We start from the raw sequence: 27,095 nt of genomic DNA, 5'->3' as shown, positions 1-27,095 counted from the left end.
CCTTGGTAGCACTTAACTTTATTAATATAAAAGCTATTGTTTAGGGGTTCATTTAGTCAGCCAATGTTTTTGAGCACCTGTTGTATGGCAGCAGTTTATTGGCAGCAAGGGATAAAATAGTGAACAAGACATGGACCTTTTAGCCTATTGGAAAGGAAGGGAAGGAAGAAAGGAAGTAGGAAAGGAAGGAGGGAGGGAGGGAAGAAGGGAGGGAGAGAGGAAGGAAGAAAGGAAGGAAGGGAGATTGGAAGGAAAGAAGGGAGGGAGGGAGGGAGGAAAGAAGGAAGGAAGAAAGAAAGGGAGAGAGGGAAGAAGGAAGAGGGAAAGGAGGGAAGGAGGGCGGGAAGGGAGAAGGAATCTAACTATAAGTTCTCTGAAGAAACAGATTGGAGCCATTGAAACTAGTTGGGGGAAGGAGCTCGAGAGAAGGATTTTTAAAATAGGTGGCATTTAGTCTTCAAGGGAAGAAGACAGGCAAACTGGGTTAGGGGAGAGCTATGCAAAAGTCATCTGAAATCTTAAGGTCAAACATAAATTTCATATTTGTTAGTTGCAGCTTCCTTGACTCCTTGCTACTCAAGGCTCTTCAGCTGATGTTTGGTGAACTTTGCCCAGAAGAAGTCCATGAATTCCACAGTGAAAGGTAAGAATGGTGGATAGAAAACACTCTCCTTTTCCCTATCTGTATTTAAGTTGGCAGCTTGCAAGGGCTATAACTAAGTACTCAGAAGAACTATCAAGGGAATAAGCTGATATATCTCAAATATGGAGGGAAAGATTGTATTTTAACTAGATTTATAAAGCTCTTAAGTTTTATGTGGCACTTGCATTTTGAGATAGATATTCCCACTAATTAAAATCAAATGAAACTAAGGTTTTCTTGGCACACTTTGATGACTTCTTTTTGTCTCATGTGGCCGTATTGCTACAGAATGGTGATTGTTTCTCTATATATAGCCTAGAAATCACAATTTAAAAATCTTACTAAATTACTGTGAATTTCACTAAATAGTTATAAATATACTTTTTGAAAGGCTCTGGTTTCACCGGAGAGACCTAGAGAGAGAATTTAATTTACGCAAGCTTCTTGAAAGAGGGATAATTTTGTCTCACTTTACCTTTGTATTGCTAATGCCCTGCACAGTATGAGGGACATATTAATGTTCAACAGACACTTAATTAACTAAATTGAAGTTTTAATTTTATACTGGAATTTATAAAGGGTACCCAAGATCTCTTGGGCTTAGATATTTGTCACTACAATTAAATTCCAGTGAAACAGAAGAATAGGTATGCTCCGTATAGTACATTATTTTCTTAACAATAATTGGATTTGGCTAGTACTTTTGATTTCCTACATACTCTATACTTCTAACTTGTGAAATTCTGTTCCTGACAGATCCTTCGTATTCTTGATAATGTGCCTAACAAAATGCCGTAACACATTGAAGGTGAGAAGGCAGGAAGTAATTACAGCTTTGTGGAAGGATGAACAGCTATACCCATGAAGCATTTTTTGAAACTGTTCTAAGAGGAGTTGTCCTTATTGCCCTACTGAAATTACTCAGAGAAAAAAAATGTAAGAATGTAAGTGACTTCTTCAGACATGATTTTATTTTCCTTAGGTTTTCAGATTGTTTTCTAAACCAAAGAAAATTTTTTTACAATATTAAATGAACAGTATGCTGCACACTAAGAATGGTACATCAATGTGAGATGCAAATATCCTTGATAGTGAACAATACTGCAATTTGGCTTTAGTCTCCTATTTACAAATTTAAAGAAATGATAATAGATACCATGAGAACATGAATTAAAAAACAAATTAAGTCAACCATCACTACTTGGGTTAATTTTATAGTATGCATATATCAATATATATTTACGCTTCAAAAATAATTTTTCATTCCATTAAGCAAACTATATTATGATATATAACATTCATTTCTATTTCGAATTTTTATCTAAGCAAGGCTACAGCCTAATAGACATAGGAGAAATTATTCCACTGTCACTATAGTAGATGTTTCTTTCATCACTAGGCTGACATCTTCTTATCCCAGTGGACAGCTTAAACTTCTTAGAAAAGAGTGGCATTCTCTCTTAATCTGTAGTGAAAGCAATAATGACTGGCCTTTAGTCCACCTTATTGTGCCTGTACTTTTCTGCTGGAATCTCTTTTACTTTGGGATTCACATTTACCCCTATCATTGACTGAGACCAGAGGAAAATGTGAATCAGGCAGTTTTAAAACACAAGAAAGAATCACCAGGAATCACCTCACAAGGGTCAACAGGGGTCAGGGTCACGTCCTCCGGCTGCATCACGTGCCACCTTCCATCTGTGTATATGGAGGGGCCCCTTCAGTCTGACTACCATATTCCATCTCTGCTAAAACAGAGCAAAGCTCTTGGATACTCCAATCAGGAAACCATGATGGAAAGCCAAATTAGGAACAAGCATCAAAAGCTTAAATTATTAATAATTTAATGAAAGATGAGGTTAAAAAAAGGAAGAAGACTCTATTTGAAAAACCCAAACTTATGGACTGTTTTAAACCTGCATGGAAATTGGAATTAGGCTTCCATAATTCTTCTTTGATTTATATGTTCAGAAAAATTGTTTTCATACATCCTTTACCAATATTTCCTACTCCCAGAATGCTTTCCATAAATATTTATGTGAAAATTGATTTGACTCTCTTCTAGATTTTCTGGCCTGCTTGCCTATTCAATTTTTTTCCCCTGCCAAAATGAATCACTGAACACAGAGCAGTTCAATAGCTAAATATTCAGGCTGTAGTAGACTGAACTCTCATGCATGACACCTGAAGACCCACAGGTAAGCTCCACATACAATCTAGGACTATTATACCACTTCAGAGACTCCATGGCTGAACTTCCTCACAGAGATTTCATTTGTTAGAAAAGTACTTGTCATTTCTACCCAGAAGTTAACTATGGTTGTTTCTTACTTTCTTGATTGTTGCTTTCATATGGTGAAAAATATTCTTTTGCTATAATAAGTTGTATACGCTTATGAAATGAAGAAAATAGACCTAACATTCTAGTTATCAAATCTCCAGGGGAAACACTTTGTTTGTCTAAAAGCTTCACAGGCTGCTCATTAGTGTAAATCCCTTTTTTGGTCATTTCTGGAGTGAAGTACATTCTTTGCTGATGTAAAAGGAGTATCAACTCCTTGAATTCAAGTTGGAATTTCAACAAGAGAGACGAAGCACAGAGGGTTCTACTTATGTCATAATTTACTATTTGGACACATTCATATGATTTTAAAAGAGGACTGTGCTTATTTCTCACTAAGCTGCCAGGTGGTTAACGGTTATATACAGTTGAAGTCCCAAATATAAAATTTTTGTTGTGGACAAAGATAATGCACATTTGATGCTACAGGCATTTCTGAGAATGGCAAGAAGAAATTCTGTTTGGTTGTTTAGTGGGACAGCTGATGGGCCTAGCACAGTCACTAAAGACATTTTCCTGACAAAGTTCTAGCCAGCCATTTTTGCCTGGAGGCCCAATGTAAAGGCCTCCTTGCAAATCTCCTCAGGAGTTGGAAGAACAGCAGATGACTATATCCCAGAGATCCAATGCTCATCCTAAGCACAAGTGAAGCAGAGATCTTGAGTGTCTGAATAATGTACTAAAACTGATTCTCAACAAATGACAGAGAAATGAGTATATAAAAATGGAACTAATGCTGGCACCAGTGCAGATAAATGTAGCATCAGACTATTGCTTTTAGAGGCATTATTTAACAAGATATTTCAAAATCAGGCTTTAGATACAAACTCAGAGAAAAACGTTGACTTTCAAGTCTAGCAATACACTGCTTGTCTACAAGATATAAAGAATACGCATGGTAGAATCACACAAAGGGCTTTGAAGGGGTTCCTTTCTATGTTTAAGTATGTAAATGACTATATGAAGTGAGGACTGATAGGCAGATTTCAGAATGCCGTGTCCATAGTGACTGTTCAAATGAAGAGTACAACAGCTGCTAAAGAGTTGGTAAAAATTGGTAATTCAGGAGTTGTTAGCTGTCAGTTTATACAGTCTTTAAAATAAAAAATTCCACAAATTAAACTGTCAAATATTTGGATTTACACAGAACATTTCCAAATACGAAAGCCATACAAATAAATCACTACCCTCATATATGCCTCATTTTTGAGAGACCTTACCTTCTAAGCAGATGTTTCAGTAAAAGTGTAATCTTTTATTTAATTCCTAATCTATAAGATACATTTCAAGATAAAGACTGGTTATGCAAAGCAATACTTTCTGTGTAAAACTAACCTTACAAATGGAGATAAATTCACAGCTGCATGAGGACTAGAGAAAACTCAATGAACTTTTCCAGTTTTCAAAATGCAGGTCATACTCTGATTTAACATCAACCGTATCCATCAACTTTGCATCAATGATTCAGCGACACTTATGACATGTTTAAATTTATAGGGATGAGGCAAAACTCTCCAAACAACTTTTATACATAAACAAAAAAAAAATTTTATCAGGGAGACTTACTTGATCTTTCTTTGCTTCGCTTATCAGAAAGCACCTATAAAAAAAAAAAAACAGTATCACTCATCTCAAAATTATACCACTTTTGTCAAGAATATTGAGTTTCAGACAAAAAATAACATTCCAAAATTAGAACCAAATGGCCTCCAGAAATGAAAAAAAAATCCTGCTAACTGAGGCATGAAGATTGAATGATTTTAGTAACTACACAAATCATCAGGAATCACAAAAGTCATTAAAATACTCATTCATGGGGAAGATGAATTAAATTTATTTTTTTTCTGACTTAAGTAAAGATTTATACAACATAGGCCTGGCATGGTGGCTCATACCTACAATCCCAGCAATTTAGCAGGCCGAGGTGGATGTTCCAGGTGTAAGCTAAGGAGTTTGAGACCAGACTGGGCAACATAGCAAGACCCCCTTCTCTACAAAAAATTTTAAAAATGGCCGAGCATGGTGGTATGTGCCTGCTGCTACTTGGAAGGCTGAGGTGAGAGGATCTCTTGAGCCTGGGAGGCAGGGGTTGCAGTGAACTGTGATTGTGTCACTGTACTCCAGCCCGGGCGACAACAAGAAAAAGAAAAAGATTTACATAATACTATGTGTCTAGTAACTGAGAGAAGACTAAAGTCTAGTTTCTATTCACTGCTTCACTGCCCTGGTATCACCAACAGTCTCCTTAGTGCTAAACCCAGGCCCCGCCTCACTGTGTCTCTCAGTGACATGGCAGGCCCTAACTTAGCTGACTACTCCTTCCTTCTGAAGCTCTATCCTTCTGGGCTTCTGAATCCCATACTGTCCCTGTTGTCTTTTCTACCCCTCTGCTTGTTCCTTATTGTTTTCTTGGTGGGCTCTCCTTTTGCCTGTGTCTTTCTTTTTTTTTTTTTTTTTTTTGAGACGGAGTTTTGCTCTTGTTGCCCAGGCTGGAGTGCAATGGCGCGATCTCGGCTCACCGCAACCTCCGTCTCCTGGGTTCAGGCAATTCTCCTGCCTCAGCCTCCTGAGTAGCTGGGATTACAGGCAGGCGCCACCATGCCCAGCTAATTTTTTGTATTTTTAGTAGAGACGGGGTTTCAGCACGTTGACCAGGATGGTCTCGATCTCTTGACCTTGTGATCCACCCATCTCGGCCTCCCAAAGTGCTGGGATTACAGGCTTGAGCCACCGTGCCCGGCCTGCCTGTGTCTTTCTTATAGGTTGATTTCATTTACTTCTTTTTTATTTTGTCTTGTTAGGGATAGGTACTGGCCCTTCTTCCCCTCCTGCTTTGCTCCTTCTTCCAGGGTGATCTCATCTACTTTCCATCCATGTTCTGATAACCTTCAGATTTAGATCTCCAACTTAGGTCTCTTTCCTTGAGCTCCAGGACAAAAAAGAAAAAAAAAAATTTTTTGAGTTGGAGTCTCACTCTGTCGCCTGGGCTGGAATACAGTGGTGTGATCTCAGATCACTGCAAACTCCACCTCCCAGATTTAAGCGATTCTCCTGCCTAAGCCTCTCCAGTAGCTGGGATTATAGGTATGCACCACCATTCTTGGCTAATTTTTACGTTTTTAGTAGAGATGGGGTTTCTTCATGTTGGCCAGGCTGGTCTCGAACTCCTGACCTCAAGTGATCTGCCTACCTCAGCCTCCCAAAGGGCTGGAATTACAAGCATGAGCCACCGCACCTGGTCAAGAGCAAACTGTTGATTGCACATTGCATTTGGATATTCCACATCAGACGCCTCAAATTCCGTGTCAAAAAGTCAACGTCCTCTGCTCCCCTCTCACCTCCTCCTCCACCTCCTGGTCCACACACACATACAGATCCCTTTTCCGGGTTCCCTGTCTTGGTGAATGGTGTTTCCATCTACCTGTTTGCTCAAATCAGAAATGCAAAGATCACCCTGGACTCCTTCCTGTCCTCACTAAATCCTGCTGATGCCTACTTCCAAATCTTGCTTGAATCAATCTACTTCTTTTCATCCCTACTGCCACCTCCTGGGCAACATTCAGGTCATATTTAGAAAATTGCAAAAGTTTCCTAACTTCTTAGTCTGATTCTAGTCTTATTTCTCTCCAATCTATTCTCAGCCAGCATGATTACTTCAAAAATGATGCGATCACATCAATCTTCTTAAAATCCTTCAGTGGTTCCCCATTACTCTAAGAATAAATACAGTATTGTGGTTAATATCATATGTTTAGCAATCAGAAAGACAGTTGCTATCTGTATGACCTTAAAAAAGTGACTACATTTCTCTTAGCCTCATTTCCGCATCAGTAAAATGAGGTTGCCGTGAGGAGTAAGTACAGAAATTTAGGGAATGTACTGAGCCCCATGTGTAGCAGAGAAACAGTATACAATAAATATTGGTTAATTATTCTGAAGGAAATTCTGAAAAACAGATGTTTATGTTTATTAACTTTTTCAAAGTATCAAGTATACATTAATCTACAAGAGTCAGGCAGGAAAGAGGCTAAATGATGATGCAGTTAAAGCTTTGTCCTTACTCTCCCAGTTTCTTCCCAACACATTGTTTCTGTCTCTCCCTATTCTATGTCTGTGCTCATACTTGCCCCGGGAAAAATCAAATCCACAAGAGTTGATGAGTGACAATAAGATCCACTTTTCCCAAGGATATTCACATACTAAAGGGACAACATTTGACAATAAACACCAATAAATGAACCTCTAACGGTGAAACTTCAGACATTTGTGACACGCAGTGGGGAAAGATCCCTCTATATTTTTAAACTAGTATCAGTGGTTCTGACTTGGTTTGGAAGCAAATGTATTTAATGACTATTTGACCTGGAATAAGAAATAGAGTAAACTTAGAAAGTAAACAAGTTGTGTTACTTGAACATAATAAAATATTAAGCATTTAAAAAAATACAATAATAATGTTGTGACAATCATATAAATTAGAAATAACCCAGTAGAATTCTAGTTCATCTGTTTAAAAATTCTCACTATAAGCTAAGAGCAATTGCTGCAGAAAAATTTAAGCCTCAGGGCTTGAAAAAGAAACAAAACGTAGAAGTATGATTCCTCAACCACACCTTGAGACGAAGTGCTAACAGATCTACTCATACATTAATAATAATAATAATAATAATAATAATAAATAATCCTTGGCACAAGACCTGAAAGTCAGATTACTTGGTTCCAAGATAAATCAATGCACCCCAACTGAAATAGGAATTCCAGAGAGAATATTTGACAAATGTATAGTCAAGTATTATTTTGTCCTAAATGTAGAATATTCAAAAGGTACAGAGTTTGAATTTGATAATTATATAAATGTATACAGAATATGAATATCTCAAGTCTGAGGTATCATGATATTAAATACGGTAAGTTCTAAGTTTCTCTTCAAAGAATCAGTATGTCAGTATATTCAGTTTCCTTGTTCTTTATTCTCCATGTAAGAGTTTAACCTCCCCATTCATCTCCTAGTTTCAGTAAACCACCTTCCTGCAGCTCTAATCAGTAGTTCACATCTGTTCCCCTGGTTACCTGCACCTATTCCTCTTGCCGAAACCGGACATCCCCCTAACGCATCCCCCTCGTAACCCACATATTTAGAGTCCTAACTCATCCTCGTCACCTGCTTTGTCCTGAGTCACCCCAGTCACCTGCTCTGACCTCAGTCACCTTTAGTCACCTGTTCCAGAACCATCTTTCCCAAAGAAACTGCTCACCCCACCACTCTAGCTCATACCCCTGCTCTCTTTAAAATAGCCATCAGAATTAGCTTAGACTGTGTGGTCCAACCCTAGCCAATAGGGGAACACCACAGGAGTAGGGGCTACCTGTATCTGGGATAAGAACCCCTTCCCCCGCCTTGTTCAGGTATGCTCTCACCATTACTCTATCCGTGAGACACACCTTTTTTTTTGTTTTAATATCTTATTGCACTTTAGGTTCTGGGGTACATGTGCAGAACATGCAGGATGGTTGCATAGGTACATACATGGCAATGTGGTTTGTTGCCTCCATCCCTCCATCACCTATATCTGGCATTTCTCCCCATGTTATCCCTCCCCAACCTCTGTACCCCTCACTGTCCCTCCTCTATTCCCTCCCAACAGACCCCAGAGTGTGATGCTCTCCTCCCTGTGCCCATGGTTCTCATTGATCAACACTCACCTATGACTGAAAACATGTGGTGGTTGATTTTCTGTTCTTACGTCAGTTTACTGAGAATGATGGTTTCCAGATTCATCCATGTCCCTACAAAGGACACAAACTCATTTTTTATGGCTGCATAGTATTCCATGCTGTATATGTGCCACATTTTCCTTGTCTAGTCCAGGTCTTTGCTATTGTAAACAGTGCCGCTATGAACATACGTGTGCATGTGTCTTTATAAGAGAATGATTTATAATCCTTTGGATATATACCCAGTAATGGGATTGCTGGGTCAAATGGAATTTCCATTTCTAGGTCCTTGAGGAGTTGTCACACGGTCTTCCACAATGGCTGAACTAATTTACACTCCCACCAACAGTGTAAAAGTGTTACTAATTCTCCACATCCTCTCCAGCATCTGCTGTCTCCAGATTTTTTAATGATCACCATTCTAACTGGTGTGAGATGGTATCTCAATGTGGTTTTGATTGGCATTTCTCTAATGATCAGTGATGATGAGCATTTTGTCATATGTTGTTTGGCCTCATATATGTCTTCATTTGAAAAGTGTCTGTTCATATCCTTTGCCCACTTTTGAATGGGTTTGTTTGTTCTTGTAAATCTGTTTTAGTTCTTTGTAGAGTCTGGATATTAGCCCTTTGTCAGATGGGTAGATTGCAAAAATTTTTTCCCATTCTGTTGGTTGCTGGTTCACTCTAATGATTATTTCTTTTGCTGTACAGAAGCTCTGGAGTTTAATTAGATCCCATTTGTCTATTTTGGCTTTTGTTGCCAATGCTTTTGGTGTTTTAGTCATGAAGTCCTTGCCCATGCCTATGTCCTGAATGGTTTTGTCTAGGTTTTCTTCTAGGGTTTTTATGGTGTTAGGTCTTACGTTTAAGTCTTTAATCCATCTGGAGTTAATTTTAGTGTAAGGTGTCAGAAGGGGTCCAGTTTCTGCTTTCTGCCCATGCCTAGCCAGTTTTCTCAACACCATTTATTAAACAGGGAATCCTTTCCCCCATTGCTTGTTCTTGTCAGATTTGTCAAAGATCAGATTGTTGTAGATGTGTGGTGTTGCCTCCAAGACCTCTGTTCCATTCCATTGGTCTGTATCTCTGTTTTGGTACCAGTATCAGACTGTTTTGATTACTATAGCTTTGTAGTATAGTTTGAAGTCAGGTAGCGTGATGCCTCCAGCTTTGTTCTTTTTGCTTAGAATTGTCTTGGTTATGCAGGTTCTCTTTTAGTTCCATATGACATTTAAGGTGTTTTTTTCCAGTTCTGTGAAGAGGGTCATAGTGTTGAATCTATAAATTATTTTGGGCAGTATGGCCATTTTCACAATATTGATTCTTCCTGACCATGAGCATGGAATGTTTTTCCATCTGTTTATGTCCTTTCTTATTTCCTTGAACAGTGGTTTGTAGTTCTCCTTGAAGAGGTCCTTTACATCCTTTGTTCATTGTTTTCCTAGGTATTTTATTCTCTTTGTAGCAATTGTGAATGAGAGTTCGTTCTTGATTTGGCTCTTTTTAAGTCTGTTATTGGTGTATAGGAATGCTTTAATTTCTGCACGTTGGTTTTGTATCTTGAGACTTTGCTGAAGTTGCTTATCAGTTTCAGGAGTCTTGGGCTGAGACAATGGGGTCTTCTAAATACATAATCATGTCGTCTGCAAATAGAGACAATTTGACTTCCTCCTTTCCTAATTGAATATGTTTTATTTCTTTTTCTTGCCTGATTGCTCTGGCTAGAACTTCCAATACTATATTGAATAGGAGTGGTGAGAGAGGGCCTCCTTGTCTAGTGCCAGATTTCAAAGGCAATGCTTCCAGTTTTTGTCATTCAGTATGATATTGGCTATGGATTTGTCATAAGTAGCTTTTATTATTTTGAGGTATGTTCCATTGATACCTAGTTTATTGTGAGTTTTTAGCTTAAAGGGCTGTTGAATTTTGTCAAAGGCCTTCTCTGCATTTATTGAGATAATCATGTTGTTTTTTGTCTTTGGTTCTGTTTATGTGGTGCATTATGTTTGTAGACTTGCGTATGTTGAACCAGCCTTGCATCCCCAGGATTAAGTTGACTTGATCGTGATGAATAATCTTTTTGATGTGCTATTGGATTTAGTTTTCCATATTTTATTGAACATACTTTTCATATTTTATTGAACACAGATGCAAAAGTCTTTATTGAAGATTTTTGCTTCTATGTTCATCATGGATATTGGCCTAAAGTTTTTTTTATTGAGAGACATACCCTTCTATAGAAGTAAATTGCCTTGCTGAGAAAATTTATGTTCAAGTGCTATTTCTTTTGTGGCACCAAAAATTTGTTTCTAACAATGAGAAAAAAGGAGAAACTAATTATCTGAAATTAAAGCAACAAAAGTTAGTGTCTTAAAAAATGAAAAATATTTGAAAAATATTACTGAGGTTCAAAGATGTTAGAGATATTTAAAAATAAGCCCCTAATGTATCTACCATTTCAGTAGTACATGAAACATTAGAAGCAGAGGCATAGGGCCCTCATTTCCCAGGAAAATTGATGAGACAAAAAATAAATATGTAATACCCATTCATAAACGTGATGGTGAACATATTCTTCTTTATGGATTATATAGCAATATTTTAACATATTAATTTTCATTTAAAATCACAGGATGCCAGGGGCTGGGGGAAGAAGGAAGAGGGAGGTATTGATTAATTGGTACAGAGTTCAGTTTTACAAGATGAAGAGTTCTGGAGACGGACAGTGCTGATGTTTGCATAACAATGTAAATGTTCTTAATACCACTGAACTGTACACTTAAAAATAGTCAAGGTGATAAATGTTACATGAATTTTATAACTATTTTAAAAAGGTTCCCCCTCAGAAAAAGTCATTAAAAGCACACATTCTGTTGGAACCCTTTATGTTGAACCTCCTGCTGCCTCCTACTTCAAACTCCTCTGTTTGGAAATCCAAATAGAAACTCTTTAGACTTTAGCAATATAACACATTAAGAGGATATCTATAAGATCCAAAATGTGACTATGGGTAGATAATTTTAGAAAACTGCTACTATTGGAGATATAATTATTTATACCCACCTAATAATCCTGAGATTATAGTTAGCTCTATAAATATGAACAAAGGGTACATTTTGGAGCAGATGTGAAATGATGTCATTTATCCACTGGTGCCAGTATAACTACATTACCTGTTTCTGACAACCAGTGGGTTTTCTCTGGGTATTTTATTCACTAAACATTTGTTGAGTGCTTAGTCAGTATATAGAAACACACATTTCTAGCACTATGCTAGGTGCTTGAACCTTTCTGTTGTATAGGTAGCTTGGAGCAAGTAAGTGGTCTATATTGGAGATTCGGGAACTCTAGAACTGCAAGAATTATCCATGGATAATTCACGGATAACTATTAGAATTATCTAATTGATAATTCTCATGGAGAAAACATGACTGTAGTTTTGCCATTTACTGCAGACTACAGATAGCACAGACCACCCTTGGGTGGCTTTATTTCTTTCTTGATTAGTAGTAAATTCCTTTGAAGTACATTTAAAGGTAATTTGCAGGCCCCCCAAGGTGCAGTGACTTATGCCTGCAATCCCAGTACTTTGGGAGGCTGAGGTGGGAGGATTACTTGAGGCAGGGAGTTTGAGATTAGCCTAGAAAACATGAAGAGATCCTGTCTCTACAAAAAAATAGAAAAAAAAATTAGCCAGTGTGATGGCTCACATCTGTAATCCCAACTATTTGAGAGACTGAGGCAGGAAGATCACTTGAGCCCAGGAAGTTGAGGCTGCAATGAGCCAGTGTTTGCACCACTGCACTCCAGCCTGGGTAGCAGAACGAGATCCTCTCTCCAAAAATAATAATAATATAACAGTAAAAAGTTTTTAAAGTGTCATTTGCTTTGTTTGCTGAGATTTCCCCAGAAAATGTTAATTTTTTAATACCTCCAAAGCCATAGTAATTATAAATCCATGTTCATGAAGACAGTCTAAAAACATCTTAGGTATTTATTTTATGATAAGGGTGGATTTAAAATGCAATTGCTTTTTGAAACAAAGGTACCCAGTAATATATCCTTTGCCCACATAGCCAAATATGAGAGATTAAAATACAGAACTGCACTAGGTAACCATAAAAACATCCAGATAATTTTTGTTGGGAGGCTATGTCCCTTAAGGCTTGTAATGATCAATCAAGTCAATGAATACATTGACTACTATTGTACTAGTCAAACTAGAAAGCAGTTTCAACACCTGCTGCTCCTGAAACACAAAGGGCCCATTTGTTCCTAATGCCCTCATGTTAACCTTTAAAACCAAAGCAATAGATAAAAATCCCAGAGTAAATAAATTCTTATGTAAACATGGAAACTATTTTATTATCTGCCCTTTACTTTATTCAGAACCCACCTGCTGGTTTCAAACTCAATAGCTTATTATATTCAGTAGTAACCTTGATTTAAATATTACTGGATAATATCTAAGTAGCAATGAGTAGAAAAGGTTAATCACTAGATTACCATTAGAAAGTTAGTTTCCTTGGACAAGTATATGGGATGTATTACACACTGAGTTTGGCCAGAGTAATGTATGGCTAACTGACTTTGTTATAGATGAATTACATCTCAATCTTTTCCTAAGTCACCCTTGCCTTAGTTGGTTTGCGTGTTGCTATAAAGAAATACCTGAGGCTGGAGATATATATATATATATACACACACACACACACACAAAATGCACACACACACACAAAATGATTTATTTGGCTCACAATTGTGGTATTTGGAAAAGTTCAAAACTGGGCAAAGGCCTCAGGCATTTTCCACTCCTGGCTGAAGGTGAAGGGGAATTTGTATACAGAGAAATCACAGGGAGAGAGAGGAAGCAGAAGAGGGGCCAGGTGCCAGGCTCTTTTTAATGACTAGCTTTCACAGGAACTAATAAAGTGAGAACCTACTCACCCACCAGCCCCAGTGAGGGCTTTAATCTATTCATAAGGGATGGATCTACCTTCATGACCCAGACACCTCCGACTAGGCACCCATCTCCAACACTGAGATTAAATTTCAACATGAGTTTTAAGGGATAAAACATCCAGATTATAGCATCCTTGTTACGTTAGCTACCCAGCAGATCATGTACAAAGTATACATAAAAAAATATAGGTTTTAAAAAATGAAAATAAAATATTTCAAAACATTGTAATATGTAATTGCAGAATCATTTTGACAAGACAGGCTTAAAGAAGAGGTTAACCAAACTACCAGTTGATGAAGAAGTAAAATGAAAATATAGTGTTCCTCATTTACCATACTAAATTCTCACTATTCCTTTTAAATTTTAATTCAAAATATTCCAAGCATGATCTTGCAGAAAAGTTCTCAAAACTTTCTATTTCTACAAAAATTCTATATAATGATTTCTGTCTAATTACCAAAGCTATTCTTTCCCTGACTCAGGCTGAGAAACGGCGGTACTAACTCTTAGCTAGAAGGAGGGAAGAGACAGGGATGATCACAATTTCCTCACATATAACTGTGTGATGAAAGCCACAAAAAAAAGAAAAAACACTAAAAAGGATAGATTATATAGTTTTAAATATACTTTTCATTTTTATTTAATCTTTCCTGATTTCCTGTAGATCTGAGATATGTAATGCTTATTTTCATTGCTACATAAAAATCTCAATAAACTTTATACATAGAGTCCAGTGAAAATCCACTTTTGTGGACTGAAAAATATTTCAGTTTGGCCTATGATGTATAAATCTGTTTCTAAATATAAATTTTGGTATATGTACATTAGTGTCATATATTTGAAATAGAAGAATACAGAATTTTAGACATTTAAACTAATACACTAACATGAGTCTTTACCAGTTCATTGAGTCTAAAATGATGTTATTTAATAAACTTTAGCATTCTAATAAGCATTCTTGACATCTGGTGCTAATAAAAAGGACTTTATGTTTTACAGTTAACATTTAAGGAAAAAACATGACTGTAATTTTGCTATTTATCATAGATCGCAGATGGCATAGACCACATTTGGGTGGTTTCATTTCCTTCTTGATTAGTTTACATAAAGAGGCTACTTGTTTTCTCTCTTTCTGTGTATATTTTATATAGGATTTGGGCCAAGTCCCAGAAATTAACACATGAACAAAGAAAGGAATGCATTAAATTTAATGTGAAGTTTCTTAATAACAAAATTGGTTATAGACTTTTTCTGGATCCAGTTTAGTTAAATAGATTCATTCTAAAACAAGAATCCAAGGAATTTTGCATCTGGAAAAATATTTTAAGTAAGTTTTCTGGAAACAAAACCACAAGGACCTAAATACTTCCAGCTCTTGTACAACTACATGCCCCCCTAGGCAAATACTGGCCAGTCCTTCTATCCAAGACAGGTTTTTCCAGGAGCCTGTGTGCAAGCCAGCAGTTGGGCGTGATGATGCTGCAACACCTAGACAGGGATGAAGGCTTCCAGGTACTCTCCTTGCCTCTGGCCAGCCCTTCTCCAACCACGAAACTGAAGTATGGGCTTCCCTTTTCCTACTTGCTCAGACTATTTGTATTCTTCCCTTTAGATTCTTTGCTGAGTGTCCTGCTCCAACTTGGACATTGACTTGAGTTGCACTCTGACTCTCATTAACCCCAACTTACCACTTCCTTACACTTTCCTCTGGAAAATGTCATGCTTATCAGGAAGCATTAGTGCAAGAGTATAAAACATATGTCATACAACTTTTCACTAGATTTTGTTAGAAGCATTGAAAATTAATAATTACATTTACCAGATAGAAATAACAGAAGTGGTATGCTATAAGATGCTCTATGTGACACAAAAGCTCAGACTGAAAAGCCAACAGATTAATCTGTAAGAAATAGAGAGATGAGAGTGTTAATTAGCTCAAAATCAAACAAGTTTTATCCTTAGAATTCTTTAATTCTGAAAACAAGAGAGAAATAAGATATAGGAATATATATAAACACCACTAGAAAGCAATTAAATGCAGAATTTATTACAATACAGAATTGAGATAATAACTACAATTAATTTTTAGAATACCATAAAGTTAGTGAAAGAGGTTATGTATGCTGTTGAAAACTGACTAGATTAGAATAAAATGAGTTCATTTTTAAACTAAATTATCATTATTATTAATTTTTACTGGCACATAATAATTGTACATAGTTACGGAATATGTGATGTTTTGATATGTGTACATTGTGTAATGAGCAAAACAGATTATAATAGCATATTCAGCACCTTAAATATTTATTATTTCTTTATATTGAGTACATTCAAAACCTCCTCTTCTAGCTTTTTCAAATAGGATACATTATTGTTAACTCTCCCCTTCTCCCTCCTCACTACACTTCCCATCTTCTGGTAACCACTATTCTACTCTCTACTTCTATGAGAACAACTTTTTTAGATTTCATGTAAATGACATCATGCAGTATTCATCTTTCTGTTCCTGACTTATTTCACTCAATATAATTTAAAAGGTTCATCCATGTGGCCACAAGTGACAAAATTTTTATTCTATTTTTTATGGCTGAATAATATTCTGTTGTGTATATATACACCGTATTTTTAAGTCCATTCAACCACTGAGGGGATTTAGGTTCTTTTCTTACCTTGGCTGTTGCGAATTGTACTGTGACAAACACAGGAGTGCGAATACCTCTTTGGCAGATTGATACCATTTTCTTTGGATATATACCCAGTGGTGGGATTGCTAGAGTATAGGATAGTTCTATTTCTAATTTTTTTTGAGAAACCACCATACTGTTTTCCATAATGGGTGAGCCAATTTACATTTCCCCGACCAATGTGTAAGGGTTCTCTTTTCTCCACCTCTTTACCAACATTTGTTACTGCTTATCTTTTTTATTATAGTCATTCTAAGCAAAGTGAAGCGATCTCCTACTGATATTTTGACTTGCATTTCACTGATTAATTATATTGAGCATTTTTCATATATTTCTTGGGCATTTGTTAGGTCTTCTTTTAAGAAACATATAGTCAGGTCTTTTGCCAATTTTTTAATTGAGTTTTTTTTTGTTGTTGAGTTGTTTAGTTCCTTATATATTTTGGATATTAACCCCTCATCAGATGCACAGTTTGCAAATATATTCTCTCATTCTGTATGTCTCTTTGCTTTGTCGATTGTTCTATTGTTCTAAATCGATGTGCAAAAAAACAAAACAAAAAAAAAAACAAAAAAAAACAAGGTTGAAGTAATCTCCTTTGTCTGTACTTGCATTTGTTACCTGTGCTTTTGAAATTTCTATCCATAAAAAAATCCTTGTGTAGGATATTTTTCATAGACATTTTCTCCTGTGTTTTCTCTTCTAGGAGTTTTGTAGTTTAGGGTTTTACATTTAAGTCTTTAATTCATCTTGAGTTGATGTTTGTCTATGGTAAGAGATAAGGGTCTAGTTTCATTCTTCTACATGTGTTTAACCAGTTTTCCTGACACTATTTATTGAAGAGATATTCTTTTTCCCATTTTGTGTTTTTGGCATCTTTGTCAAAAATCAGTTGGCTGTAGATGCATAGATTTATTTCTGGATTTTCTATTCTGTTCCATCAGTCTGTGTCTCTTTTTATGCCAGTACCATGTTGTTTTGGTTATTAACACTTGGTAGTATATTTTGAAGTCAAGTAGTCTAATGTCACCAGCTTTATTCTTTTGCACAATACTTCTTTGACTATTCAGGATCTTTTGTGGTTCCATGCAAATTGTAGAGTTGATTTTTCTATTTTTGTGAAGAATATCATTGGTATTTTATTACCAATTGCATTGAAACTCTAGATTGTTTTGAGTAGTATGAGAATTTTAACAATATTAAATCTTGCAATCCATGAACACAAAATAACTTTCTATTTCTTGTGTCTTCCTCAATTTTTTGGTAGTTTTAATTGTAGATATATTTTGCTTCAATAGTTAAATTTATTCTTAGGTTACTTTTTTGTAGCTATTGAAAATGGTATTGCCTTCTTGATTTCTTTTTCAGATTCTTCACTATTGGCATATAGAAACACAACTGCATTTTGTATGTTGATTTTATATCTTGCAATTTTATTAGTTCTAATAGTTTTCGTGTGAAGTATAGGGTTTTCTATATATAAAGATCACGCCGTCTGCAAACAGGGACAGCTTGATTTCTATTCTTCCTATTTGGATGCCCTTTATTTCTTTCTCCAACCTGATTGCTCCAGCCTGGACTTCCAGGACTATGTTCAATAAAAGTGGTGAATGTGGGCACTTTTGTCTTGTTTCAGATCTTAGAGAGAAAGCTTTCAGCTTTTCCCCTTTCTGAATGATGTTGGTTGTGAGTTTATGTATGGCCTTTATTATGTTGAGGAATGTTCCTTTTTTTTTTTTTTTTTTTTGAGACGGAGTTTCGCTCTTGTTACCCAGGCTGGAGTGCAATGGCGCGATCTCGGCTCACCGCAACCTCCACCTTCTGGGTTCAGGCAATTCTCCTGCCTCAGCCTCCTGAGTAGCTGGGATTACATGCACACGCCACCATGCCCAGCTAATTTTTTGTATTTTTAGTAGAGACGGGGTTTCACCATGTTGACCAGGATGGTCTCGATCTCTTGACCTCGTGATCCACTCTCCTCGGCCTCCCAAAGTGCTGGGATTACAGGCGTGAGCCACCGCGCCCGGCCGAGGCATGTTCCTTCTATACCTAATTGTGGAGAGCTTTTATTTATGAAGAGATGTTGAATTTTATCAAATACTTCTATTGGGATATGATTTTATCCTTCATTCTGTTAATGTAATATATCATGTTTACTGATTTGCCTGTGTTGAACCATCCTTGCATCCCTAAAATGAATTCCACTTGATTATGGTGAATAATATTTTTAATGTGCTGCTGAATTTGGTTTGCTTATATTTTGAAGATTTTTGTATCTATGTTAATTTGTTAATTAGGAATATTAACCTGTAGATGTTTTTGTTATTGTTATGTTATTGAAATTTAGTTCTGGACCCTGAATGAGATCACAGTCTAGGAGCGTAACTTTTTTGTTTAGATATACAAGACATAACGGTTGCACAAGAGGCAGAAGTAGTGGACATGCCATAGAGAATCAGGGGAGGTTTACAGAGAGTAATATTTAGGATGGCTGTTGAAGAATATGCTCACTGGGAAAACACATGCAGAAGGGAATTCCAGGGAGAAGAAACAAACATGTACAAAAAAATGGGGCAGAAGAATGCATGGCTGTTTGGGGAAATGCAGGTGGGGTTTGTTTTTTTGTTTTTGTTTTTAAAAGAGACAGGATCTTGCTCTATCCCCCAGGCTGGAGTGCAGCTGTGCAATCACGTCAGAGTGCAGTGGTGCAATCACATCTCACTGCAGCCTAAACCTCCTGTGCTCAAGGAATCCTTCCACCTCAGCCTCCTGAGTAGCTGAGATGTCGGGCACGTGCCACCAGGCCTAGCTAATTTTTTATTTTTTGTAGATGGGGTTTCACTATGTTGCCCAGGCCAGTCTTGAACTCATGGGCTCAAGCAATCCTTCCACCTCTGCCTACCAAAGTGCTGGAATTACAGGTGTGAGGCCCCGTGCCTGGCTGAAATTCAAGTATTTTGATCTTGCTGAAATATCAGTTATAGAAAAGAGTGGAAAGTGATAGGGTTTGAAAGACAGAAGTGGGCTAGATAATAAAATACTTTATTATGTTAATGGGTTGAGAATGATTTCTGTGGTGATGAGGATTCTAAAAATGTAAATTTTAGAAGAAGCAACATGAGGAATGGACTGGGTGCGGGGAGGAAGAGATTGGACACAAGTCAGGGGACTGTTGCCATAAACCATGACTAGGTGAAACATAGGGCCTGGACTCGAGTAGTATACAGAGAGGGTGTCTTGGATGGTTTTCAGGTTTTGGCACGAGTACACGGTTCATGCTGACAAAGTGACTAACAGGGGAGGTGTTCAGGGGTTTGGAGCACAAGAAAAGGAGTTCTATTTTTATACGTATTGAGTTTGAAGTGACTCTGAGATGCTCAGTTGGGTCTGTATAGAGAAGCTGGAGCCCAAGAATATGGAAAAGCAGTGATGATGCAGCTGTAAAAGACGCTGAGATTGTTTAAGGAAAGTGTGGTTATATGGAGAATAAGAGAGGTAAAAGCAAAAATCTTGGCATTACAGTATTTATGAAGTTGAAGAAATGATTGAGGAAGAGCAGCCAGAGAAGAAAGTTATATGGTATATGACAAAAAAGGGAAGATTTTCACCAGCAGGAGTAGGTTAATAGAAAAGGACTGAAAATTGACAACTCTGAAGTCACTAAAAGTTGGTAATATGAATGGACCTTGGCAAGAGCCAGAGGATAGAAATTAGAATAGAATAAATTAAGGAATAAACAGGAAATAATTTAATCTCAAGAAACTCAATCAGAAAGGTTGAAGGAAGCAAAAGTGCTGGCTTCCTTTACTTTGGCAATGCCAGGTGCTCATGCCAAAACCTGAAAACCATCCAAGACACCCACTCTGTATACATACTCTAGTCCAGGTCCTATACTTCACCTAGTCATAACTTATGCCTTAGGAGGCAGTTTGATGGAAGGCTTTTGTAAATTAGAGGAGATCGGGAAATCTCAGTATAGTCAGGGCCTAAGGAGAAGGAGCCAGTCAAGAACACAGGTGCAAATACAAGGGAACAGAGTTTCTGCAGTGGACCCCGGGACACAGGGCCTGCTGGAGAAGAAGATGAGGAGGCTGTGGATAGACAGTTTGGCCATGGTGGGCAGCTGATAGTTTCGGGGCACACACAGGAGGATCTCTCAGTTCTCTGAGGTATAAAAGCTAGATAAGGAAGGGTTGGAGCTGGCAGTATAAAGGGCAGATAAGGAAGTTCTCTGAGGTATAAAGGCCAGATAAGGAAGAGCTGGAGTTGTGAGGGTGGGTGTCAGGGGAAAGCTATTTTCTGTCGGAGAGGCAACACGTGTTTTCCTCTGCTGCACTCTTGCAGGACACAGACCATAGCTTCATGCTTACACACTGACTCCAACTAGTACCTAGTTATTTCACAAACCCGTCTTCTGTTCTCATGCAAATGTGAGTACTAGAAATTAAGATTTCTCCCTCTCTATGTTCCTTAAGGCATTATTGTGTATTAGAAAGTCTTGGGTTTTTGAATTAGATACATTGGGTTTGAGTCTTGAATCTAGCTCTTACTAGGTATATGCACTTAGGCAACTTTTCTCCATTGTCTGAAACTTAAGATTCCTTACATACAAAATGGAGGTAGTAATACAGACCTCATAATAATGTAAAGATTAAATTAAAAACTTGTATCCCATCTCTCATCCATAACATGGAGGCCTAGACTGGGCACCTGATAGGCTTCCTCTATGCATCATAAACAAATGAGTAACCTGAAACACTGATGTCTATCAACATAAAAATGTCTTTTCTTCAACTATTATATTCAGTTGTATCTCTAACTTTAAAATATATTTCCTAACATTAAAGAAACTATGGGAAAGGGTCATTCTATTACATTCCAATTTTGTCCTTCTGTAATCACACCTACCACCTCACTTTCAGGTGTACACAGCAAGAAATCCAAATCAAGAGCTTGGGTTGGCTATTACCATATGGCAGGCCTCCTTGGGCAGTATCCCACTGGGTTTGAGTGTTTCATAGGCATATTTGCCTTGGCCTGTAGTCTTGTTTTCACAGCTCAATACTGCCAGCTTTCAAGATTATACAAGATTATAGTGACATATTTTATTTAATGCTTCATTTTCTTTATAAGAGTAGTTTGAGGCTAAAAACAAAACAAACAAAAACAACAACAAAACATGCTTCATAAGCCTCATGCCTCTTGGGCCCTGACTTGTTTAGCTGAATACAGGCCAATAGAGAATAATGGGGTCACCAAGTTCTGGACACACAGCACTGGAAAATGTCAGATGTTGGATGGTCTATTCCTTTCTCTGGCACCAGCTCAAGTAACTTCCTGAATAAATCCTAAGTGCTTTAAGAAATAAAAATGACTCTTAAGAACATGTTTTCTTTCCAGTATAGAGAAAACACTGGCAATATTGGTTTGTTTTTTTTTTTTTTTTGAGCATCCTTCTTCATTTTGAATTTGAAAGCCACAGAAAAGTCGGTTAAGGAAATGCCAATAAGAGATGAAGTATATGAGATAATAATAATAGCACAGTACCACTCTTTTATCTGTATAAATGGAGGTCTAGGCCTTTAAAACTATTATTGACCAAAACATAGTTTAACGTCATTTTTAGACAAAACATGTTGCTGCATGCTACCATTTTAAAAAGATAAAAACATTCTCCAAACATGAAAAGTTTTTTTTTTTTTTTTTTTTTTTTAAAGAATGTGTAACAGGGAGGATTTGGGTCCCTGCTAATTCAACATTTGTAAAGAATGGTCTGAGTTGTTGCTACTCTTTTGTTGCTACTTCTGTGCAAAGGTGCTGATGTGTAGTGAAGAGATAAAAGGTACACAGCAGAAAGAAGAGGCTTAAAAAGCAAAATTCATAGTTCATGATGTGAGACCTACAAGCTAAACAGTCCTTGTATAATGGAAAGATGATTTGTGTGTGTGTGTGTTTACTTAACGTCTCATTTCCTGACAACTCAAAGGCTTTCTACTTGTGGCTATGAGAATGCACTGCTCAGATCTTCCGCTACAAGGTGCTTCTACCCCAGTCAATCTATCTCCTTCTTGATGCTAAGAGCACCCTTCCTGCAGGATACTCCTGCCCAATGAACGAATTTTGCAGGAGGACTGATACAGACTGCTTCCAGTAAGAGGTGGGACACTTCCTATGCCTGGGTTTGGCTCTGGGACTCTCCACTGGTCAGGCTAAACTTTCTTGGAACTGCATTAGGGTCTGAGAACTGTCCTTCTCTCTCTTCTTCCAAGGGTGTCAAGCCTCCATTGCAGTCTGGAGGCTCTTCTAACTTTCCTTTTTACCTTTCCTAAGAAATCTCTTGCACATCTAATCCTATCTTGATATTTGCTCTTGGTAGACATGAACTAATGTACTCATCCACTATTTTGTTTTTGCTTTATCACCACAAACAGTTATTTATAGACAGAAAAGTTGAGGCAAAATAAGATTTAATAAATTGCCAAAGGAGATACAATAACTCAGTGGCCTATCTCAGCTCTTTCTTAGGACCTGAGGCTTACAATTCCCTACGATCTTTCATTTAACAGATATTTATTGAATGACTATCATGTGGTTGGCTCTAGAGCTTATCCTAAGAATACAGAGCTCCTACTGAAAGGTTCTATGCAAGAGAGTGGCATGCTCAGATTTTTGATATAATCAGATCATGTTGCTACAAAGTAGACAATGAATGAAGGGGAGCAAGGCCAGATTAGAGGAGAGCAATGTGGAGGCTATTGCAGACATTCAGAGAAGAGATGATGGCAGCATATATGACAGTAGAAGAGGCAAGGAAATGTTTAATAAGGAAAATTGAGAAGATTGCTGACTTGGTGGATATATACTCTACACCAAGCCCTGGCCTACACTCCGGGAAGGCAGAGAACAAAAGACACATTTCCAACTGTCCAGGATTTGACTGGCTTTTGTTCAAAGATGTAAGTAAAGGAACTTTTAGTTCACCCCACTTGCTTAAAGCCCAGGGACATAATGGAAAACAGGAGGAAAAAACCCAACTCTCCAACAACAATAAAACAAGAATATGGCCATAAGCCTAAACCACAGACCATGACACACAGAAGCCATTTATGGTGGAAAGGTCTGCCAACAGGAGGCTGCTGAGAGCAGACACAGCCGCAGACTCAGAACAGGATGCAACCACTCCAAAAGTAAGTGTCATAATACTGGAAAGTCTATCAACTGATCCTTTGAATGGGGAAACCAGTACTAAGAGAATTTGGGAAAGGCAGAGAGTCCCCTTATGTGTAGTTCTCTAACACAAAAGGAAGTCAAGGGAGGTGGGGCTAAGACAGGCTGATGCCCCATATTACCTTGTATACTCAGAAGTGAAGCCAGGCTGAAGGACAGAAGGGAATAATCAAGTCTCAGATCTTGAGACAAAGCCCTGTGCTTTACTGGGCTTCAGGATGAATCAAACTGCCTTCTAGAATAAGAGTTGCAACTAGAGCCTGCCAGCCAAATCTGGCCCATTGCTTATTTTTGTTCGGTTACAAGCTGGGAATGATTTTCGCATTTTAAATAGTTAAGAAAAATAAAAAACAATGAATAATACTTCATGACAAGAAAGTTATATGATATCCAAATTTCAACGACCATGAATAAAGTTTTATTGGAACACAGTCATGCACATTTGTTTATATATTGTCTATGGCTGCTTTCAGGAGATACATATATCAGTGTGCTAGGGCTGCCACACAAAATATCACAGACTGGGTGGCTTAAACAATAGAAGTTTCTTTCCTTTTCTTTCTTTCTTCTTTTTTTTTTTTTTTGGAGACAGAGTCTTACTCTGTTGCCCAGGCTGGAGTGCAATGACACAATCTTGGCTCACTGCAACCTCTACTTCCTGGGTTCAAGCAATTCTTCTAACTCAGCCTCCCAAATAGCTGGGATTACAGGCATGAGCCACCACGCCCAGCTAATTTTTGTATTTTTAGTAGAGATGGGGTTTCACCATGTTGGCCAGGCTGGTCTCAAACTCCTGGCCTCAAGCAATCCACCCTCCTCGGCCTCCCAAAGTACTAGGATTACAGGCATGAGCCACCACGCCCAGCAAGAAATTTATTTTCTTACATTTCTGGAAGCTGGGAAGTCCAAGGTATCAGCAGTGTTGGTTTCTCCTGAGGCCTCTTTCCTTGGTCGGCAGATAGCCACCTTTTTGCTGTGTCCTCACATGGTCTTTTCTCATTATAAGTGTTCATTCTTGCGTCTTTCTCTTTTTCTAAGGATACCACTCATATGGCACAGCCCTTGTGAATGGGATCAGTGCCTTTGTAAAAGACATACCAGAAAGCTGCCTTGTCCCTTCCACTATGTGGGAATACAGGAATAAGGAGCCACTTATGAACCAGAAAATGGGCACCAAATTTGCTGGCACCTTGATCTTGGACTTTCTAGCCTCCAGAATTGTGAGACTGGACTAAGATGAGGGACACAATTCAGTTTATAACAGGCTACGATGGCAGAGTTGAGCAGTTTAGGCAGAAAATGTAAGGTTCTCAAAGCCTAAAACATTTATTCTCTGGCTCTCCACAGAAGAATTTTGCCAAGGATATCCAAAAGTGAGAGAAGACTTGTCCCCAGGGCAAAAGAACTAAAAGATTTGGTACAGAGTGTTTGTGACAAGAAAACAAATAACCCCAGTGCATTTGCACCCAAGCCTTAGGCTTATGTTATTCCTTAGCAAACAGGATGTCGTATTCAAATTACAAGTAATTATCAAAAAGGAATCACTGAAGGACATGTAAAAAGAAATTGGGTAAAAAAAGTGTGTATGTACATGGTGTGGGGGATGGTGAAAACCCAACAAACATATATTACACATAAATTACTGAAAGGAAATCAATAAAAACTCAGAGTAACTGTTTTCCATAGTTTTAAAGAAATTATAGAAAGCACAATTTCTCCTTAAAAGTTTCTAAGCTAAAAAAAATACACTTAATAAACAATGTATTACAAAACCACTTAAAAGACAAAAAGTCAACTGCCAAGGCCTTAGATTGAAATAAAAGGGAAACATAATAATGTTGCAGGTATGAAAATTAACATTTGAAGCCACAAGACCAAAGGGTAAGTTAGACATAAAACATAGCAAAGGAGCCAGTAGAGAGGCTTAAAGAATTTAATGACGTGTCAAGGAACAAAGAAAGATACAAAAATGATTGTGGTAAAGAGGATAGATATGGAAGAAGAGAAATCCAACATACAGAAAACTGGCTTTTCTGAAGAAGCAATCAACAATAAGGACACAAAGATAATCCAGTCAGTAATGAAACTTTTATGAAATAAACCACCACTTAATTTGTTGCTTGATGGGTCCCACCGTCCTCTAGAAAATCTAATACAAGCAATGCCAAGTTTCAGTGGCATTACTGATATTCCTCTCTAAAGGATGAATCATATCGGCATCCAGATGAAAATTCTCAAAGCCAGAAAAGAGAACTTTCATTTACAAAGATTTGGGAGAAATCAAATTGGAATAAAAAAGTATCTATCCATTTAAGGTAACATGGGGAGAAATCCCAGATACAGCTGATGGGGAGGAAGGCAGCAAACCACATTGCCATGAATGTACCTATGCAACAATGTTGCATGTTCTTCACATGTTCCCCAAGACCTAAAATGCAATTATATATATATTTTTTTTCCTAAACAAGTCTTGGGTTAAAGCAGAACCTCAGCCTGAGATTGCTAACTATGGAGAAATTTGAACTGCACCAGGAATTTTCTAAAAAGAGGTACTCAGAAGAAATGTATAGGCTTACGTACACATTAGAAGACACTGAAATATAAAAATGAAGGAACTAAGCACCCATTTCAAGAAGATAGAACAAGAGAGACAACAAAACAAGCTTGGTCACCCCCCCCACCCCCGCCCTGGAAAAAAAGATACTCTATAAGCCTGAAAACAACAGATAGACAATATTAGACTGCAAGAATTCAGGAGACATCCAATACACCTGTCTTAGTTCATTCAGGCTGCTATACTAAGACATCCAATACGCCTGTCTTAGTTCATTCAGGCTGCTATACTAAGACATCCAATACACCTGTCTTAGTTCATTCAGGCTGCTATACTAAACTACCATAGACTGGGTGGCTCATAAACAAACTTATTTCTCACAGTCCTGGAGGCTGGAAAGTCCAAGATCAAGGTGCTGGCAGAATTGGTGTCTGTGGCGTGCCCATTTCCTAGTTTATATTTTCGCTATGTTCTCACAAGGCAGAAAAGTCAGGGATCTTTTTGGGGCCTCTTTCACAAGAGTATTGATCCCATCATAAGGGTTTCATTCTTACGACTTAATCACCTCCCAAATGCCCCATCTCCTAATACCATCATATTGAGGGCTAGATTTAGATTGAGTTTTGAAGTTGACATAAACATTTAGCATATAGCAGTAACTCCTTAAAGTGCAAAGATTTTGATAACAAAAACTACTAGAGGGAAGATAAAAAATAAAAACTTAGTAACTAAGACATGGAGAAACCATCATACAAGAACAGGTGGTGAGCATCAAAAGCATTTAAATATAGAATCATGGCATTTCCATCATCTTACATGGTTATAGTTTCTATAATTATAATTCACACAGTTATTTAGGTTTTTATTCTGACAATGTCAAAATAATTACACAAAAACAAAACTTAAAAAGTTTGAAGAAAGGGATGTTGGAGAAGCTGTTAATGTGCTCATTTCCTTATCTTTTAT

The 27,095-nt window shown here is 37.5% G+C and overlaps 1 protein-coding gene across 3 annotated transcripts in view; it reads right to left on the bottom strand.

Annotated features, from left to right (window-relative positions):
• STARD13 (StAR related lipid transfer domain containing 13) overlaps positions 1-27,095 on the bottom strand; it is a 540,046-nt gene that overhangs the window by 326,361 nt on the left and 186,590 nt on the right. For all 3 annotated transcript variants that reach the window (XM_074387852.1, XM_074387853.1, XM_074387854.1), the window contains one exon: positions 4,551-4,584. In XM_074387852.1, coding sequence (XP_074243953.1) covers positions 4,551-4,584 — 34 coding nt within the window. The remainder of the gene's footprint in view (positions 1-4,550; positions 4,585-27,095) is intronic.

The sequence above is a fragment of the Saimiri boliviensis genome, chromosome 16 (genome assembly GCF_048565385.1).
Source record: "Saimiri boliviensis isolate mSaiBol1 chromosome 16, mSaiBol1.pri, whole genome shotgun sequence".
Lineage (NCBI taxonomy): Eukaryota > Metazoa > Chordata > Mammalia > Primates > Cebidae > Saimiri > Saimiri boliviensis.
This window is presented reverse-complemented; position numbering and strand designations above follow the sequence as displayed.